General features: G+C 35.0%; 4 protein-coding genes across 7 annotated transcripts; 1 reads left to right on the top strand and 3 right to left on the bottom strand.

The window, feature by feature from the left end:
* Window positions 1–60: 60 nt before the first annotated feature.
* On the bottom strand, window positions 61–4,773 carry cN-IIIB (cytosolic 5'-nucleotidase IIIB). 3 transcript variants are annotated; one of them, XM_011152041.3, is made up of 6 exons: window positions 4,718–4,773; window positions 2,024–2,179; window positions 1,819–1,917; window positions 1,659–1,728; window positions 841–1,424; window positions 61–400 (listed from the first exon to the last, which is right to left on the bottom strand). In XM_011152041.3, the coding sequence occupies exons 2-6, from the start codon at window positions 2,165–2,167 to the stop codon at window positions 293–295; spliced, it is 1,005 nt and encodes a 334-aa protein (XP_011150343.1). In that variant the 5' UTR covers window positions 2,168–2,179; window positions 4,718–4,773; the 3' UTR covers window positions 61–292. The 3 variants fall into 3 exon arrangements, with proteins under 3 accessions (XP_011150343.1, XP_025161300.1, XP_011150344.1); XM_025305515.1 differs by lacking the exon at window positions 4,718–4,773 and adding an exon at window positions 4,479–4,496; XM_011152042.3 differs by lacking the exon at window positions 4,718–4,773 and adding an exon at window positions 4,335–4,351.
* On the bottom strand, window positions 2,094–6,090 carry LOC112590035 (glutamic acid-rich protein-like). The gene is made up of 4 exons (XM_025305514.1): window positions 5,936–6,090; window positions 4,688–5,638; window positions 4,393–4,551; window positions 2,094–2,207 (listed from the first exon to the last, which is right to left on the bottom strand). The coding sequence occupies exons 2-4, from the start codon at window positions 5,624–5,626 to the stop codon at window positions 2,199–2,201; spliced, it is 1,107 nt and encodes a 368-aa protein (XP_025161299.1). The 5' UTR covers window positions 5,627–5,638; window positions 5,936–6,090; the 3' UTR covers window positions 2,094–2,198.
* A 1,052-nt stretch (window positions 6,091–7,142) lies between these two features.
* On the top strand, window positions 7,143–12,423 carry vib (phosphatidylinositol transfer protein vib). Its single transcript, XM_011152044.3, has 6 exons — window positions 7,143–7,486; window positions 8,335–8,365; window positions 9,089–9,352; window positions 9,497–9,574; window positions 9,641–10,021; window positions 10,154–12,423. The coding sequence occupies exons 1-6, from the start codon at window positions 7,470–7,472 to the stop codon at window positions 10,196–10,198; spliced, it is 816 nt and encodes a 271-aa protein (XP_011150346.1). The 5' UTR covers window positions 7,143–7,469; the 3' UTR covers window positions 10,199–12,423.
* Window positions 12,424–13,040: 617 nt separating this feature from the next.
* Window positions 13,041–15,641, bottom strand: Arc42 (Activator-recruited cofactor subunit 42). Of its 2 annotated transcripts, XM_025305540.1 has the most exons (5): window positions 15,151–15,641; window positions 14,884–14,986; window positions 14,024–14,691; window positions 13,712–13,935; window positions 13,041–13,335 (listed from the first exon to the last, which is right to left on the bottom strand). In XM_025305540.1, exons 1-5 carry the CDS (start codon window positions 15,170–15,172, stop codon window positions 13,123–13,125), a joined length of 1,230 nt encoding a protein of 409 aa, XP_025161325.1. In that variant the 5' UTR covers window positions 15,173–15,641; the 3' UTR covers window positions 13,041–13,122. The 2 variants fall into 2 exon arrangements, with proteins under 2 accessions (XP_025161325.1, XP_025161326.1); XM_025305541.1 differs by lacking the exon at window positions 14,884–14,986 and having other exon boundaries at window positions 13,042–13,335; window positions 15,151–15,640.
* Window positions 15,642–15,672: the final 31 nt, after the last annotated feature.

Consider the following 15,672-nt stretch of genomic DNA (forward strand, 5'->3'; position numbering starts at 1 on the left):
TACTTCTCCAAGATATTGAGCCAACGAGAAAGTTAGTTTATTCAAATCATTTCTAATTATTAAATCTATAATTCCAATCATAAATCTAATGACCCGCATACAACATATAATTCTGTTATTATTGTTAAAAATATATTAATATTTTTAAGTTACCTGATCAAACAAAACAAGTGTAAAAGCTTTGAGTCTAATCTAAGAGTTACAAAATCGTGATACATGTAAAAGATGTACGCACTTAACTGTACGTACACATAGGCGCAAGTTAATTTTAATATCAGCCACCATCAAGCCATCATTGTTGCAAAATGCTTTGCAATATTTCCATCGGTACTCGCATCGTTTGGTCATCGACAAGAACGATATCGAATTTCTCCATAAACATGTCTAGACTGGCTTCCACCTGAAAATAAAAGAATTCAGCGATTATATTACATATTCTAATATGTCGTACATTCGATCCTATTAATGATTCATTAGATCAGAAGTTATCAATAATTTCTTGTTAGGCCAATTCTAAATATGTATTCATTATAACTTTTAATTCATTGGAAAAATAGCAACAATGTTTCAAAGCAGTTTGACAATTTGATGTTTTATTTGTACCAGTGAAAAGGGCTCAAAAGGATAAGAAAAAATGATATGATTTAGTAAAAATATATCAATAAAGTTAAATAATGATATACATGAATGATATAAAATTATGGTGAATATTAATTAACCAGCATAAACACTGATTAATATAATAATGATGAAAAATAGTCAAAAATTTTTAGTAATTTAATCTGATAAATAACAGGAGCATCCATGGGGCAGAGTATATAATAATCATAAGATACTTACATGTTCGTAAAGAAATCCTATTTTCAAGACAGTTTTGGTGTCTTCCGTTCTTTCCACCATGTCGGCGTCGCCAATCGTGTCGCCCATCAATAATATATTCTGTTTTTCTCCAAGTATCTTCAGATAATCTTTCTCCAATGCACATTCATTCTTGTTGTATGCGTGAATGAGCACATCGTTCTCAAATCCATCCAAGTAATTTCCGTTATATTTGAGAAAGTTGGAGATTACTTTTACATTATCGTAGAGAGCATTGTGATACCTCAATATAGCTTCCACCATATCACCCAAACCGGCGCTAAATATTACAATCGGTACTTGTACATTGTGTAGCTTCTCAAATATTTCTTCTGTACCATCTCGCAAGATTCCACTGCATGATTGAGCTATTTCCTCCATCTCGTGAGAGTCAAACTCAATGCCCTTGAGCAGATCTTGTGCAGCCAACATCCAATCGCGCATAGCATTTGCTTTCTCATTCAGAGACAGACTCGGATCTATCTCCATAGGTCTGTATTTTGCATACAAACGCTTAGCCTCTTCTGAGTATTTTGTTGGTAATTGCTTACTCTTTCGGAACATACCTGAATGTAAATATTAATATCACAAGTTCCATATGTTATTGTTGGTAGGTTTTGACTTTGTGCTAATGATAAATTTGTTCTTTTTAGTTGAATTAGATTGCGTTATTTGTTTTTACAATAATATGAATATATAACTGAGTATTCAAATCGAAAAGAACAAAATTCAGTGCAACATTAATAGTTATAAAGAGTAGATTTAATAGCATTTTGTTTCTACTTGGAGATCATGCTTACCAAAACTGCTGAGTACATGCGCCCCATTAATGTGTTGCTTCGTCAGGGTCAGGTCAAAATCCGTGACTATCTGCACAAGGTTCAAGGAGTAAGTTGAAGAAAAAAACAGGAAAAAGATTTGCGGCATTTTTTGTATGAAAACAGGTATAAACGCGTGTACCTGCAAATTATTTGCACCTCCTTGCAACATCGCGTTAATCCTCTTCAGAAGACCGACTTCATCCTTGATAAAAACATGTTTCAGCCTCAAAGCGGGAAACTGTAACGAAGAATATACTTTTTAATGTTGTCCGAAAAAAAGACATGTTATCACTTGAAAGAGAGAGAAAGAGAGAGAGAGAAAGAGAGAGAATGTCATCGCTCACGTCGTCGATCGTGATCTCGTTGCTCATCATTGTTGGCGGTAATGCGAAGAAACGCAGTGATGCTCCACAACTCAGTCGTAAAATATGTCGTACTCCGAATCGGCTTCTCAAACCGCTCTGCTGTCGTACCGACGCGCTGAACATCTAATCAGCCAACTGCAAGCGAGTGCGCATGTCACGTGTACTAGCCGTGTACACGTGCTGCTTGTAGTGCCTCCAGTGGTGCGATTTTTTAACTTGTTATTGGAGTTAACGACACTTTCGTTATCGTTGCATATACTGTAGAAAAGCTGCGCAACGATAACGAAACTGTCGTTAACTGCAATAACGAGTTAAAGAATCGTACCATAGGAAATTACAATGTTACATTGGCTTTTTTACAGCGTCAGGTAAAATGTGACACGATCTTGCATTTTTCTGCAATTGGGTCGTTATAAAAGATTAATAAAAAAATAATATATGAAGTTTCTTCATATCATATTTTCGTGTTTGTTATAACCAAACAGGCTTTCCAGTGTATTCGGAGTTTTTAGCAACACTATACTGTGACAGTGTTGATAGTTTATGAAACTTGTAATATGATTATGAAGTATTATAAATAAAATTATTGAAATACTATTCACATTATAAAGATATTTTCTTTATTAGTATAAAACAGTCAATAGTATATATTAAGTATAACATTTCCAATAATTATACTTATACATAGTACTTAATTATATTACAAATTAGTTGTTATCGCACATTTGTGTTAGAAACATTTAACTTGCACATATATATGCCTTCTAAAATTTATTACAATTTATAATTTGTGCAATAATAGTATAATTAACACCTAAGTAAAGATAAGTAAAGAGGGGATTAGCTCTCTCTCTCTTTCTCTCTCTCTTATTCTTGTTGTCTTGAACATGATAAACATTGGAAACTGTTATAATATATGAACACCCATCGCTGCAATAAAATCGTAAATATATTTGATTTTTCTAATTGTCTTCTTCTCTATTTTACTATCAGTCAATATAATATTTGTGAAAGTTTCACGTTCCGTGGGTTTAAATGAAAGCAATATATCTATGACCATATCTGTAGTACAACTTTCAAAAATATAAACCCAATATTCCAATAAATGATTTAAAATTTTAGATGTCACATGATTTGGTTCGATACGTGTTACAAATTTCACATCTACAATCAATATATGTGCAACCATTATTAAATACAAATCATTATATAAATTATCTATGAGTTAAGATTAAATTACACACATGGAGTGAGAAAACAAGTTATATCCCCAAGAATGCGCTGTATTTCCAGTGGAATCTTTAAATTAGAAAGATGAAAGTATCGCAATATATAAATACATTTCAAAATTATATTATTATGTGGTGGACAGAATGGAAATAAATTAATCTTATATTTATATGGTGTTAATATCTTCCTTATAACTTCATACACACACAATAAAATTTCATCATCTGTTACTTTAAACTTAAACAAATGTACTATGGTGATAAACACTTGTAACCATTGATCAAATAAATTATAATCTTGATTCCGATACCAAGACTTTTCATATGGTATCAATTTTGTAAAAGCATTTAGCAGTGCAAGATTCAAACTATCTATCCTAAATAGTTTTATTAAAAAGTTGGATTTAGATAAATCTACTAAACTTATAGACTGAAGTAAAGCTATCGCTGCCAATAATACAGAATCTATAACAAGAATATAAAAAATTAAAAATTATATCATATTTATCTTGTTATGATGTATTATAATACACCAGTATACAATCATATACATTAATTATGTATAATATGTTTCATACTTAGCTATCAAATATTTCTACAATACTTAAGAAACATACCTCTTTTCACACATACAGTTGATCTTGTAGTTTAATTAATTTATATTTTAAAGGAACAAAAAGAATAAGTGAATTATGAGTCATAATATTTTCTCCTGAATGTAAATTTACTAGACAAAATTAATGCATTTTGTTTGTACCTTTATTTGAGTTCTGTAAGTTGGAGGTTATAGAGCTTTCAAAAAATTGACATTTTCTCAAATGGTATACCCAAATTGATTTAGGATCTTCCAAGATGTTCAATACCACTGATTGTAAAAACTTATAAAGTTCGATTATGTTATAATGATTATTGAATTTCAGGCGATTTAAGATAGGTATGACTAATTTTTCATGAAAGCTTATGGCTTTAATTCCTTCAGCAGTATTATATACATTAATAATAATACCAAAAACGATATCCTAAAATTATTATTAACTACTCAAATAATTGTTAAAACTTACAGCTTAATCAATTTTCGTAAGGTAATCAAATATTGCGATAAAGATAAATATATCTTACAATCAGTTTTGGCTCATTAGGATATATATGCTGTATATTCTGTACTATTGACAAAAAATTATGTTCTCTAAGATACTCTTTTATACCATTCCTTGAACTCTTCAACTGTAAAATATGCATCTCATCTATTAGTGCGTCTATATAATCACTTTCACATATCTAAGATAAATTATATTACGCATGAATCATCTTCGTAGCATTTTTTATCAAAATTAGGCCGAATCGCTCCGGTAACAATTAAACCTAATTTTCATGAATTGATGTTCAGCTAGAAAGAAAATGTATATAAGATCACCTTACGTAACGACGCTAAGATATCATTTACCCATTTGTGATTGCAAATAGTATCATTGTTTAGATAATCGAGAGGCCTCCTCCTTTGCGACTCTGTTGTAGTGAGAAACTGATTTGAACTTGAATTGCTTCTGTTCGAATCTATGTTGTTTCCGTTATCTATACTATTGTCTTTGTTTTTATCTCCTTTTTCATCGTCATTATTTTCTTTTTCATATCTATTATCATCATCATCGTTGCTTGTATTTTCGCCATCGTCATCATTTTCTTCATCATCCGTGTCATCATCATTATCGTCGTTATCATTATCATCATCATCATCGTCATTATCATCATCATCATCGTCGTCGTCGTCGTCGTCGTCACTATTATCATCATTATCATTATTAAAGTTAGAGATGTCATCAATGTTGTCATCGTCGATCAGATCTGTTTCCTTAGGTTTTTCGTCTTTCCGCTCCTTATTCTTCTTCTTCTCTTTATCTCTTCCCTCGTCCGCGTTCTCCTCTTTGTCTTCCTCTTTCTCTTCTTTCTTTTCCTCCTTCTCATAATTATTATTATCATTATAATAATAATATAAATCAAAATAATAACATAAATCATAACCACCGTGATAATCACAGTCATAACTGATTTCGATTTCCTTTTCGTCTTTATCTACGTTTTTATTTTTATCTTTGTCTCCATCTTCGTTTTTGTTTCTGTCTTTACTTTCGTCCTTTTTTTCTTCATCTTTATCTTTCTCTATGTCTTCGTCTTTTTTTTTAGAAACGATGTTTTCAATGTTACATCTTTTGTTTTTAACATCTTTATCTAAATTGCGAGATTTGAGAAAATGAAGTTTAAGAAAACGTTCGGGATTGCTACAAATAACTTCGTCTGGTAAAATTTGCTCATTATATTTTATATTTGGTGTCTCACATTTCCTCATATCGAACATGTTTATAGCTAGCTACAAAAATCAAAGTTTAAATATATTCTGAATACTTTAAAAATAATTAGATCATTATTGATATGTTTTGTAATAAATGTTTTGTAATAATTTGTAATAAAAATTTGTAATAAATTTGTTTTACTAAACAATTACATTGCATTTCACTTAATATGTAATTTTGCAAATTATTGTCAAAATAATTTTTTTCAATAGTTTTTGAGTTTTTGAGTTTATTACTTAAAAAATTTAAATCTACATTTTTATATTTTTTTCTCTTTATTAAGGGTATTAAATAATTTTTCTTTTGAAACATACCTATTTGAATCTTTGGATCTGCCTAATGTTTACTGTCACTAGTATCCTGTTCGAATGATATCAATTTGTTTTTAATAGCTTATAAACATAGCTGTATTGATTGTTTAGATACTTATGACATTTAAATGTGGATAAAGAGAAATATTGGATTTCTGTTCTCCACAAGTGAATCAATAACAAAGTATGCAAAGCTTATATATATTTTCATGAAACATGATTGTGCAATATCGAAAGTATATTTTCTTCAGGAGATCATTCCATCTCGGCAAAATCATACAATATTATATTTATCGCTTTATTTACTATGCTTTATGAAAAACTTGTATGGTAATTTGGTGTACAGAAATAATTTGTTAAAATAATTATAAAAATAAAAATGATAAAAATATGTACATGTTTCTTTTATTTTTTTTTATATAAATTTCAAATACAGAATTTCAAAGACAGGAAGGTAATTGGACAGCAATATTGATAAATCGTCGACTGAGAATCGTCCTTAATGCTCACCAGTGAGTCCAACATATGTCTTAAAAAAAACCCCAACTGGACGGACCTATGAAACCTATGTAGACCGTGTTCCAAAATTCACTGCCAGCGCTGAAAAGTTATAGTTTGCGTGACACAAATTATATATTTTCAGTACTGGAACACGGCCGTAGTATATTATTACATACCCATACATAATACATAGGGTGCATTCCGTTTCACGCATATGCGCGCATTTATCTATAGTTTATGTCACGTATGCTATAAAAAATGCGCGCTATGCGTGAAACGGAACGCACCCATACACATATGCATATGTAAAAAAATTGAGCAGTCACATAACCAACATGTAAAAGATACTACATAAATGTACTATTTACATCGCAGACCTGTGTTCTATCGAATGAATTCTCGATGAATATAATTATTCCTATGTAAATCCATCTGGACAGGCCTTAATGCAAAAGAAAGAAAAATACGATCGCGGGCGGTACGCAAGCGCATCTAATCTCGCTGAAATGACGTCATCGGCAAAGTTCGGAGCAAAGTGGGGATTCAAAGCACCTATCGGAGGGTCGTGAAGCGAGGGGGTGTCAGATCACATACACGTGTGTGTGTGTGTGTGTTTATATGTGTCAGGTGCATCAGAGCGGTGTGCGTGATCGTGTATGCATGGTTTGTGTGTTCGTGTGGTGCATGTGTGTATGAGCTCCGACGGTGGCCGTGGCGGGTGCCGCTGTGTGTGCTGGTGCGGACCGTGGAGTGGCCAGCGACGGCTAGAGTGTGTCAGTCGGTTGGCGATTCGCGGCGCTGCTTTTGTGCGTATATGACTTTGCGGTGGCGGCGGCCCGCGATAGATAGAGCGATAGCGCGAGTGAATTCGCCGTAGTAGGACAAGGGTAGGAAGTGGTGCGCGGTATTGCTAGTGGTGGTGGTGACGACGGCGACGGCGGCAGCGGCGGCGGTGGTGCCTCATCTTCGTCGGCGGTCAGGCCTGCTTTCTGAACGTGCTGCTGTGGTGGTCCATGTGCTTTGACTGCTGACTAAAATGCTCATCAAGGAATTGTAAGTGGTGGCGGCAGCGCGCAACGATAGCCGGGGGGAAGGAAGGGGGCTGTCGTCGGGTGCGCGCTACGGCAGATGCTCAAATTTCCTTCACCGTATTCTGCCAGCGCAGCGAAATTCAAAACCGATCGACAGGGTGCGATGATTGCTAATCTTTAACGGCGACTGCCTTTGGTGGGGGCTAAGGGAAGAGATGGGGGAGAGGGAGAGAGAGAGAGAGAGAGAGAGAGAGAGAGAGAGAGAGAGAGAGAGAGAGAGAGAGAGAGAAAATGTGTGTATATGTGGGGGTGTGTGTGTGTGTGTGTGAGAGAGAGAGAGAGAGAAAGAGAGAGAGAAAGAGAGAGAGAGAAAAAGAGTGACCGACAGACGGAAGAGGGATGGTGGCCCTCTCATCCCTTACCGCCTGATTCTAGAGGTCTGTTCGTCCCAGTTGCACCTTCTGCACCTCGTCCCTTTTCTCTTTTCCGTCCGATGCTCGAACGCATGTCCTGTTTCGCTTTAAATGCGAAAAGTGCAGGAAAGTGCAGCTAACGCGGTCGAATCTCTCGACTTCTTTCGATTTCTTCGGCGCCCACTGATTCGCGAATAATGCGGGCTGCTCCGATCGGCAGCGAGTCTCGTACTTCATCGATCGTCTTTGATTTTTGATTCGATTAAGATTACTTGAGCGTTTATTACGTACGACTCGCGGCGGCAACGTGTGTGTGCCCCCGGCAGTTTGATGCGGGAAACGTGATTCAAGGCCGCGGCTGCCTTGCCGCCGACGTAATCTTTACCTTCCTGTTCCCTCATTCGATACTTAATACACAATTATGCTGACATAATTTGTTATTTGTTTGTTGTTACAGCCGTGTCACTCTGCCGCTCACAGTGGAAGAGGTACGTGCGTGATCCTCGTGTAAAGGTCATGCCCCTCATAATGACCCAGTTTGTGATATTAGTTCCTGAGAATGTTAGAATGCAAAAAAGAATGAAGGACTGGAATTAGCTTCTTACCGACGCGGTATAATCAAGAAAATCTGCCAATCATCTAATTTCCATCTATATAACAATATGTTGCCATTTTTATGGGTAGATCTGTCTTGTGTAAACTATGCCCTGTCTGGAGACTTTTTTTTCTTATACGAATGCTCCAACAATCTTTAACTTTACTTGCTACTAAATCTTTTTCTTTTATCTTTTGCATTGTTAATTTTTGCTTATTTTTGTTTAACAGTATAAGAATACATTTTAATGAAATGGTTATCACAGTTTTTTTTTTTTAGATATTTAAGATATGTTTCCTTAAGACTTATTTTTAAGCTTAATTTTTCTCTTTTTCTCTCCACTTTGGTTTGGTTATAAATCGTATAAAATAATATAAATCCATCTGAAAAAAAAAGAATAAGTAGACACAGTTGTTTTTCATTCATACATTTAACTCTCATGTGCGGGTAAATTATATAACATTTTGCTGTTATATTATTTATAAAACTTATTACATATTCATAAGTTATAAGTATATACATATTCATAAGTTTTCTTTTTTTTGAAAACTTATTTATTACATATTCATAAGTTATAAGTATATACATATTCATAAGTTTTCTTTTTTACTGACAGTATCAAGTCGCTCAACTGTACTCTGTAGCAGAAGCTAGTAAAAATAACACAGGTGGTGGAGAAGGTATTGAAGTTTTGAAAAATGAGCCATTCACTGATTACCCTCTACTTGGTGGAAAGTATTCGTCAGGTCAATACACATATAAGATTTATCACTTAGCTAGTAAAGTGCCAGCTTTTATACGCATTTTACTGCCAAAGAATTCGTTGGAGATACATGAAGAGGCTTGGAACGCTTATCCTTATTGTAAAACAGTTATTACTGTAAGTTTTTATTGTATTTACTATATTTATTATAGTTACAATTATTACTGTAAGATATATACACACGAGATATAATAACACATTGGGTGTATGTATATGTATATGTATATATTAGATTATAAGTGTTCTCGTTATTTTTCACAGAATCCAGGTTATATGAAGGATAACTTTGTGATCATGATAGAGTCATTTCATATTGGTGATGTCGGCAATCAGCATAATGTAAGTACAGCAAAAAATTTCAAGCTAGTGCAATCGATTGGTCACATGTCTCTTTGTTTCCGATAGGTTCACGAATTGCCGCCTGATAAGCTCAAGATCAGAGAGATCGTTCATATAGATATCGCGAACGATCCGATCGCCAGTGCCGATTACAAGGAAGACGAGGATCCGACTAAATTTAAGTCTCAAAAGACTGGCCGAGGTCCTCTCGTAGGGAAAGAGTGGAAGAATAACGTTCAGCCTGTCATGACGTGCTATAAGCTAGTCACTTGTGAATTTAGATGGTTCGGTCTGCAGACCCGCGTCGAAGGTTTCATTCAGAAGGCGGAAAGGCGTCTGTTCACTAATTTCCATAGACAAGTTTTCTGCTGGATAGATCGTTGGTATGGTTTAACCATGGAGGACATTAGAGCGATCGAAGACAATACGAAAGAAGAACTAGACAGGGTGAGAAACTTCTCTTTGCTCTTGACGAATCTTGCTGCTTTGGGGCTCACTTCGCACGAAAGCACTGTAAATTAACCAAAGTTTAGTCAAAATTTTCACGCACTAAAACGTATTGTGTATGTTTAATTGCAGCAAAGACATCAAGGAGAAGTGCGGGGTATGCGCGCTGATGATTGAGGCTTTGGTAGCTTCTATTACGAACGGTTAAATCAATTTCCTTATACATGTCAACACAAATACATACGCATACCTACAGATATACACCCTGTTATGCTCTGTCATAGACGATTCCACAGGATTCGAACGATTTCCGGAGTTTACGTGTCTAGATTCAGTGTCTACTACAAATTACTTACAATTTTAATTTATTTTACATTTTAGATAAATGTACCTACAGTCAAGGATTGTCATTATGACGTAGTTATGACAGTAAAAAAGAAAAAGGGGGGGAAAACAATGGGAAAGGAGACCAGTCGTCTGGTTCTTGTTTAATGCATAATTGTGAAAGAAAGAGAACCTGGTTTCGTGAGGAAACCATATTTAGATAAAGAGTTGCGATTACTTAACGGCATTGTAGTTCGATAAAACTAGGTATCGAAGTTCATTAACGAGCAACAAAATGCTTGCTGCAAAGTACATAAAAGAAAAAAAATGTGGGAGGAAATATGTGATTTAACATGCAAGTTTGATCGTAGTTGAATAGTTAAAAAAAGGATCCACAGTTTAATATATTAATGTACAATTAAAAATCTAAATGTTGCATATTAACGGTTCGTGTTTCGAGGTATTATCATTTCGGCCGAAAAGTGATCGCGTATTTTCGGATGATATTTCGAGAATATTTTCTCAGACTTACGAATGTATGTACGATCCGGAGGCTTAAAGTCGAAAATGCATTAACGGATGCATTTTGTGTGTGTGTGTCTCTACGGCTCGACTTCGTAGAATCTTCGATATTCTCCGATCACGAAACAGGATGATACACGACCATGATAGATCCTAATTTACAACGACTTTCTGTTGGTTCTGATTGTTGACGACAAGTACGAGGCGTTGTTTTATGCGTTTGATCTCCTAAAATTAGGACCAAAAGCTGATGGATTTTTTAATTATAATATTGCGATGGTTGTCGGTAAAAAAAATAACACTATACCAAATTGTTTCACGAGAATGTAGGAAGGGGGAGGCGATGTATTCTATGTAAAGTGCTCACACCGATATACATATACACACATATGTAGAAGCAGAGTTTAAACTATTTCGATATTGGTGACAGCAGGTGACCGGCGAAAGGGTGCGTTATTGTATATAAAAATAAGATATATACAATGAAAATTCAGATTCAAACGGCATGTATGTAATGTTTCTTTGCATTCCACTGGATCTCTCTGAGTACAACCGAGTATTCTGGAACGCTTCTCTTCGAGCGGATCGCAATTATCCTCGCGTTAGCAGTGTCTTTGTCTTTTTCGTCGCGTTACGTCGCAGATAGCGTGTCGATACAAGACAAATGTTTACATAGCGGGCTTGTTTCCGTTGAACGAACGTGGAACGAACTGCTGTATACGCGAATTATATCTCTCGGGATGTATTTTGAAAAATAATCATTTACTGCCGAATGCAGTCCCAGGCGCAACTGGGACAACGTCTTTCAGTGGCTTGGATAATGTGCGATTGTAGCAACGTTCTTACGTGTAGCGAGATATATATATATATATATGTATATATATACACACACACACACCCACACACACATAGGATCTCGGAATATATAATTAATGATTGAGGAAGATAACAATAAAGTATATAATTTAACTGTCATCTGCACAAAGAGAACGTATATATATATATATATATTGTCTATATTATGTTGTGGAGACATAGTCTATAAGGTAGTTTTATCTTCGATTAGTCACGACAGTGACTAGTCACGCGAGTGCACACAAACAGTATTTGTATTCGATATACCGGACACATACAACACAAGAGGGAGAATGAAAGGGAGAGCTAGAGACAGTGCACATGTTTATCGGCTATTTCCTTGGCCCGGGCGGCTCGCACGATCAAAGCAACGGCACACGCTCGTGGCGTTGGAGACAAAATGTAACGAATCCGCCTTTATTGTCGCATAGCCCGCCATTGCGGAGCGTTTCGTTTTAGACATGAGTTACACTGTGCGCGGGATCACTATATATATATTTGTTCTGTACGATTGATAGTTACTTAAGTAGATAAGCTCTAGCTGTTCCTCTGTTTGTGAGAGAAACAGAGAGAGAGAGAGAGAGAGAGAGAGAGAGAGAGAGAGACACTGCTAACACGAAGATGCAAACAGGCAGTAGAGGATAGAAAGAAAGGGAAAACAAATCTCGATATACAGGATAGCTCGTTTTAAATGCCCGCGTGCAAAACATCTCGAAAGAAATGTGTTGTCCGAAAAAAATGCTTCAGACAGAAATCTGAACAAGATCAGGCCAGGGTCACTATTTTATTGATCTTTCAAAACCCGGACAATTCTTGTCTGAAACATTCTCTTCGAATAATACATTTCTCTCGAAATTTTGTTAATAGCCATTTAAAACGGGTCACCCAATATACATACATATATATATATATATATAATATATATATATAATATATATATATTATATATATATATATATTATATATATTATATATATAAATCGCTGCCAAAGGGCTAATAGTGAAATATCGTTGAGTATGTGTATATATGTATATATGCACGTGTATATGCGTTCTTTTTTTTGCATACATACGTATATGCATACGTGTATTGTATGTGTGTGCGCGCGTATGTGTATGTCTCTCGATCAGTCACGTCTTAGTCAAGAGTTAATAAAATTAGAAGAGCCATAGAATATATATGAAATTTATTTTGACTTTCTCTCTAATATAAAAGTAAAAATATGAAGATATATATATATATACATAAGGGTATATATCTTTGTATATAAGTATGATAAAAAATATATATATATTTATAATATCAAAACTAGATGAACAATCCATATGGAAAATATATTTACTAGGATATAAAAAGAAAACGCAGATGCCAATAATTATTTTACACGGGTCGTGCTATTTCAATTGAAGCCATATTCTTTGATAAGATTCGTGGCGATTACGAGTCTCTGAATCTCCGATGTGCCTTCGTAGATCTCTGTGATACGCGCGTCTCTGTAATGACGTTCTGCTGGCATGTCTGTCACGTATCCCATCCCTCCTAGGATCTGTATGCATTGATGTGCGCAGAACGTGGCGGTTTCCGACGCGGACAGCTTGGCCATAGCGGCTTCCTGAAGCATGCAAATTACTTAACTTTTTGCTCTCTCATTCAACTATTCTTTTTGAATTATTTTATTCTCATGATTTGAGATTATTCGCACTAATATCCTGCGATGGGCTCTCAAACATTTATTACTTCTTTTATTTCAGTTGTACTGAATATATTATGTGTATATTATATTCATACATTTCATTTTATTTAAGCATGAAGAGTCGTAAATGCTTGCGAATGTGCAAGCATGACGATTCATTGCTTTTGCGATAAGATAAATAAACGTTCATATCTAGCGGGATACGTACTCGGTAAGATAAATAGAAAATAGAGTAGATACCTCCTATTCGCGACAAGGTAATTATTGTTTATCGTAATCTTTTCTTAAAATGCACCTTCGTGAACGGTTTTCCAGCGTCCTTCATTTGAGCCGCCCGCCACGTTAAGAGCCTCGAACCGTCCACCCTGAGAGCCATATCTGCGATTTTTTGTTGAATCGACTGCAACTTGATGATCGGCGCACCGAAGGCTTGGCGTTTAGACGCGTACTCCATCGCGCAATCCAGGGATGCTTGTGCTATGCCCAAGGCTTGCCCAGCGATGCCTATTCTACCAGCATCTGCAAGGATATGATGGTTATATTATAAAGTAATTATTGTAGTACTAATGGCTAGTATGGTATCACGTGGTACGATCGATTACAAAACCTAGAGTCATCATTGCAATCTTAAATCCCATTCCTTCTTCACCCAAGATTTGATCTTTTGGCACTTCACAATCCTCAAAGATTAAGGAACAGGTGCTGCTGCCTCGTATGCCCAGTTTGTCTTCTTTTTTGCCTAAGGTCAGGCCTACTGTTGGACTATCTACTATAAAAGCACTTATTCCTTTATGCTTCTTAGCCTTGTCAGTTGCCGCAAAGAGTATTATTCCTCCAGCTTCGAATGCATTTGTGATCCATGCCTTGGTGCCATTAATTATAAAAGTATCACCATTTGCCTTTCCTACAGTAGATGCGGCACCTGCATCAGATCCATTACCTGGTTCACTGAGAGCAAAGCAACCGATTTTCTCACTGTTCAAATAGGGTACAATATATTTTTCCTTTTGTTTGTCATTTCCAAATTTGTCTAATGGTCCCAAGTAGAGTGAATTGTGCACACTCATTATAACTCCTGTACTCGCGCAACCTCTGGATATTTCCTCCATGGCAATAGCGTACGCTAAATAATCCAGTCCAGTACCACCTAATGCTTCAGGTATGCATATACCCATGAGACCGAGTTCACCCATTTTTTTTATTTGTTCTTTTGGAAATCGGTGTTTTTTATCAATTTCAGCTGCAATAGGTTTTAACTCTCCTTCGGCGAAATCCCTGTAATTACAAACTGTTTTAGAAAAAACTGATTGGTTGTGACAAATCTACTGATAAGTTTCTTTACAAGTTTCTACTGATATTTTGCAATTGTTTAACATCTTAAAAAAAATTTTATTTGTCTACTTGATTTGATAACAAAAGTATATATATATAAATAAAGCTTGCTGTTTAATTGAAATAAAGCTTTACCTGCATGTTTTATAAAGCATTTGATGTGTATCTGATAACATTGAAAGTGAAGTGATACTCCGACTGATATTGTATGTGTACTTAGACACATTATAAGTATTTACTACGAACAAAATAATAAAGTAATAAAGGTTCACAATTACATTCATGATTCATGATAAATATCATGAATCAAGCAATTTATCACTACATTTATAACAATTTATCCACAATAATAACACGAAAAATAAATATATATATATATATATATATATAATTGACGCTCACCAAATAATCTGAAACATGCCATTGTCGTTTGACTCTTAACCTATAGCTGTCACACACTCAACACCGATGTTGGCGAACAACTGATTTTTACGTAATGATGATGTGTAAATTAAATACAGATTAGCGCCATCTACATATGTAAAAGTGACATTATATACATGGTATACTCGAAATTTTAGTACAGCCGGTATCCCTCATTATACTGAAAAGAAGCTAAAATACTGAATAGAAAAAGTTTTTATACCAGGCTACATTCTCGAGGAAATTGACCTTGAAAATTGCAAATTCGACAATATTTTCTCGCTTTTTAAAATTTGGAGTAATACTCGATAGTTTTCGGTTTTGATCGAAATAAGTTACGTTTCGATATTCTCTCATTGCATTACTAAAATAAAACTTATGATATATATATGGCATGAACTATGGACTTTCAATACTGATAATAAATATCAGAACGCAGCCTTCGATACTCAATAAGATACACTGCGGAGAAAAATATCTAAAAAATAAAAAAAATACTTA

Source organism: Harpegnathos saltator, unplaced genomic scaffold, assembly GCF_003227715.2.
Source record: "Harpegnathos saltator strain DR-91 unplaced genomic scaffold, Hsal_v8.6 scaffold7, whole genome shotgun sequence".
Taxonomy (NCBI): Eukaryota; Metazoa; Arthropoda; class Insecta; order Hymenoptera; family Formicidae; genus Harpegnathos; species Harpegnathos saltator.